At 39.1% G+C, this 3990-nt stretch overlaps 1 protein-coding gene across 2 annotated transcripts in view; it reads left to right on the forward strand.

Moving 5' to 3' along the window:
* LOC141009369 (phosphofurin acidic cluster sorting protein 2) overlaps nucleotides 1-3990 on the forward strand; it is a 48632-nt gene that overhangs the window by 41715 nt on the left and 2927 nt on the right. For both annotated transcript variants that reach the window (XM_073481964.1, XM_073481963.1), the window contains 5 exons: nucleotides 1685-1727; nucleotides 1819-1861; nucleotides 2048-2186; nucleotides 2310-2533; nucleotides 3678-3791. In XM_073481964.1, the coding sequence (XP_073338065.1) occupies nucleotides 1685-1727; nucleotides 1819-1861; nucleotides 2048-2186; nucleotides 2310-2533; nucleotides 3678-3791 (563 nt within the window). The remainder of the gene's footprint in view (nucleotides 1-1684; nucleotides 1728-1818; nucleotides 1862-2047; nucleotides 2187-2309; nucleotides 2534-3677; nucleotides 3792-3990) is intronic.

Raw genomic sequence — 3990 nt, forward strand, 5'->3', positions numbered from 1 at the left:
TACTAAGTCTGCAACACATATTTTCCCCATGTTTGCATATATACATATAACTATGGAAGTAAGTAGCAAGTTATACGTACATTTAGAAAAGATGGGCAGCTAAGTTTCATATATCATTTGCCCCCATAGAACAGACAGGCGAAGTCCCACCCTATCCGGCTTGCCCCATGCAGCCTTATTATGGGAAAAAAAATGTACAGTAGTCGGTGTACAAACACAACACGAATATGGTGTTTGTTGATTTTAAAAGATAAATATGCAAGTTAAGAAAGTCGCAGTTTGTCATAAAGATAATAAAATACCATTTAGTTCTGTGTAAAATCGCTCACTACATTGTATCGCTCAATATACGTCACCAACACCAACATGGCCGTCACACAGAAAAAGTATTAACAAAGGTGAAAAAAATCACAACAAGTCTGGCCATATTGACAGCTACATTAATGTGAAAGGAGAGTTAGTTTTGTGAGCTGGCTAATGTACGGGAACGCCTCTACAAGGTGTTCTCACTTATTCAACTGTTGGGTGTGTAGTCTCTCTAATTACATGTTTTCACAGTCGTATACTTCAACAGTTTTTTGACAAACTGACTTTCTTGACTTGCAAAATGATCTTTTAATTTCACAAACATCATGTGTGTAATTCAGGGCACAATTCAGATGGGATCAAAATATTATTTGTCTCACCATTGACTACTTTATATAGTCTTTCTGAAATAAGGTCACATGGTGGTCCACCAGAAGGGGCATGACCTCGTTCTTCTCTCTCTTGTTATTTTTGGAAGTTATGTACAGGTGATGGTACAAATGACTTTTGCTTGAACAGCAATGATGTTTCCAGTGCTAAGCTAATGCTAAGACGTGTCTTAGTTTGATTCAGTATATCACTAGTTTGAAGCAAACTAGTTGTTACTTTGAGTTTAGGAAGGACTTGGCTGGTGTTTTCTCAGTGATTGAGTTGCTTTGCAAACCTTTTCCTTACACTATGTAACATCAATGAAATATAATTATATAGTAGAACAGCACTGATACACAAATAGGTAAGATTGCTGGGGACTGCGTCCTCCCGTTGTTTGCTGTGGATGTGATCTATTTTGCAGGCTCATGAAAGACTGGGAGAAACTCAGCGGATAGTTTAGAAGTTACACGATAAGTTGCTGCATATAAAGAGGACATTTGCAGAAAGATAACGCCATCTCAGGTCTTCCCTGACAGATTATTGTTGCATTTTTGCTTTTCTTTTTTCTTTTTATTTTTATCTGTCTATTTAACTTTACTTGACAATGACTGCTGTCCTGTTTTTTCCTATCTTTGTATAGGTATGTATCTTTGAACAGGTGACGTTCTCAGAGTAGTAGTGTGAAGTAGCTGGGCCCAAACTTTCACTTAAAGTTCATGTGTAGAAATAGCTCTCTTATCTTCACACTGGCTGATAAGACAGACTCTTCTCTGGTTGTAAGGAGCGGTCCTCTCATTCATCTCATTGTTACGTGACCCCAAGATGACCCCATTCCACCCAAAACCAGTCATGTGCCATGTCTGCTGCAATGGGACATGGTGCAGGGCATGCCACCGCCATCTTCCCTCCAGGTCCATTGAGTGTTCATGTGCACCTCTGGAGTGTTGAAGTGGTTGAACCATCTCTGCTCATACTCACAGCCTCTTTAATCTCTGTCTGTTTACAGCCCTGATGAGGACTCCTGTCAGAAATTTGTGCCATTTATTGGGGTAAGGATTGATTTCTACATGCAATGGAGAGAATTGTTAATTCATTTGTGTTTAATTTAGTTTCATGCTCAATCTTTTTTTATTCTTGCAGGTTGTGAAAGTTGGGATTGTAGAGCAAAGCCTCTCAACTTCAGGTAAGGAAGGAGATCTTTCTTTTAAAGGTGTGGTAGTATTCAGTCAGGTTAATGTTTTCTACGTTTTACTGTTGATTCTATGTATGTTTATGTATTTCCACATGAGCAAGAAAATACACATTTTTACAGTGTGTAGTCTTAGGTTGAAGCTTTGTGTATAATGCTGTTTTTCCCTACAATTTGCAGTGGACTCAGATGATGCGATGGGAGGCAACACAAGCATCCTGTCCTCTCCAACACCCCCATCGGCTGGTCCGTATGGGAAGGAGATCGGGGGCACCCCTCCACAGTCTCCCTCCGTGTCCACCGCCCTTTCTGGAGCTGGGTACGACAGCACACACACATAATTATCAAGAACAAAACCACATCGTATTTCTTCTTTCTCACTGTAAGCTGTGTTTTAGTAGTGGAGAAATTTGTTTCTGACTTTGCCTGTTTTCCTGCGTAGTTCTCCATGTTCGGGCAGTGAAGTGATGGGGCTCCAGGTGGACTACTGGACGTGGCAAGGCCCAGAGAAGAAGAAAGAGGGTGAGAAGAGAGACGTGGGACTGAAGAACACCCTGAAGAGTAATTTCCGTTCACTGCAAGTCAGCCGCCTGCCGTGTGGAGGGGAACTCACCCCTCCACCCAGCATGGCCATGACTGTGGTCACCAAGGAGAAGAACAAGAAAGGTAAAGAGAATGTGACTGACACACACACACATAAAAATCAGCATAAATGGAGACATTGTGCCTAGTAATCAGAACACTTTAACAGTTTTTTTTCTTTGCACAATGTATTTATCGATTTTTTTTTTTTTTATACCCATCAAAAGTCACCTGAATAATAACCAGTATGACAGTAATAACAGTAAGTAAATAAAAAAAGAAAAGGACGAGGAATGAGACACAAAAAACAGAAATAAATGATATTGTACATAAACAAAATCACATAAATGTGATAATGTCTACTATCTGATCTCCCATTTACATAAAATTCATTCAGACACCCTTTAAATATTAACCTGAAAATAAGTAGATAAAAAGGCAATAATCTTGATGTTTGTCCATGCATAAGACAAGTGAGTTAGGAAAAGTGTTTCTTTATATACTTGAGAAGAGCTAAAAGTGTACTTAACTGATGGAGCATGTCACTTCTTTGACATTGTTGACAACTAAAGGACCAGTGTGTAAGATTTGGTGGCATTTAGCAGTTCAAACGTAATGGCCTTCACCATCCTCAAAATGCAAAAGGCCTTCTCTAAGGTCAGTGTTCTGGGCTATGGTTCTGGGCTACTGTAGAAATATGGCGCTGCAACGTGGCCGACTCCATAGAAGACTCCTAATTCTAAGTTAACAAAAACATAACGATTTAGTTTCAGGTGATTATACACTAATGAAAACCTAATTTTGAATAACATATTATATTTCTGTCAAAGAAAATCCCCTTAAATCCTACACACTGGACCTTTTTAAAAACACAAAAAAAAAAACAGATCAGAATCAATGCAGCACAGCCAGCGATATAATTTTTTTATCATTCATTCTTCTTTCTAACAAGTACAGATTTCTTTCATTTTCAAATTGTAGTCTTCAGACCTAAACAAAGCTGTCTTAAGTGCCTGATCAAGGCAGTTTATAAAACTTTAAACAGCTCAGTCTGGAACTATAAAATGCTTTGTACCACTGTTTTCATATGTGCTGTAGGACTCCCCAACACCTGGAAAACACACTTTGATGTGTAAAATCAGTGGGATTCCTCTTTATGTGCAAAAAACAAGTTGTGAAGAATTAAAAAAAAAAAATGCATTGGCTCACTCCCTGTTTCCCTCTTTAGTGATATTTCTCAGCAAGAAGCCCAAGGAGAAAGAGCTGGACTCTAAGAGCCAAGTGATTGATGGTATCAGCAGGTTGATCTGCACAGCCAAGCACCAGCACACGATGCTGAGAGGTAAAGTCAATGTCCAGACACATCCCCACATCTAAAGCTATACTGCCATCTGGTGTTCATGTCAGGACCTTCCTACATATTAAATAAGAAGCGTGACGTAAACAAAGAGTTATGTGCTCAGTAACAGCTGTCAGTGCAAATTGCAAAGCCTTCATATGACATTTTTAACTTGTTAACGGTCACCTTTTTTCATCCTCAG

This window comes from Pagrus major, chromosome 15, assembly GCF_040436345.1.
Source record: "Pagrus major chromosome 15, Pma_NU_1.0".
In the NCBI taxonomy this organism is placed as follows: Eukaryota; Metazoa; Chordata; class Actinopteri; order Spariformes; family Sparidae; genus Pagrus; species Pagrus major.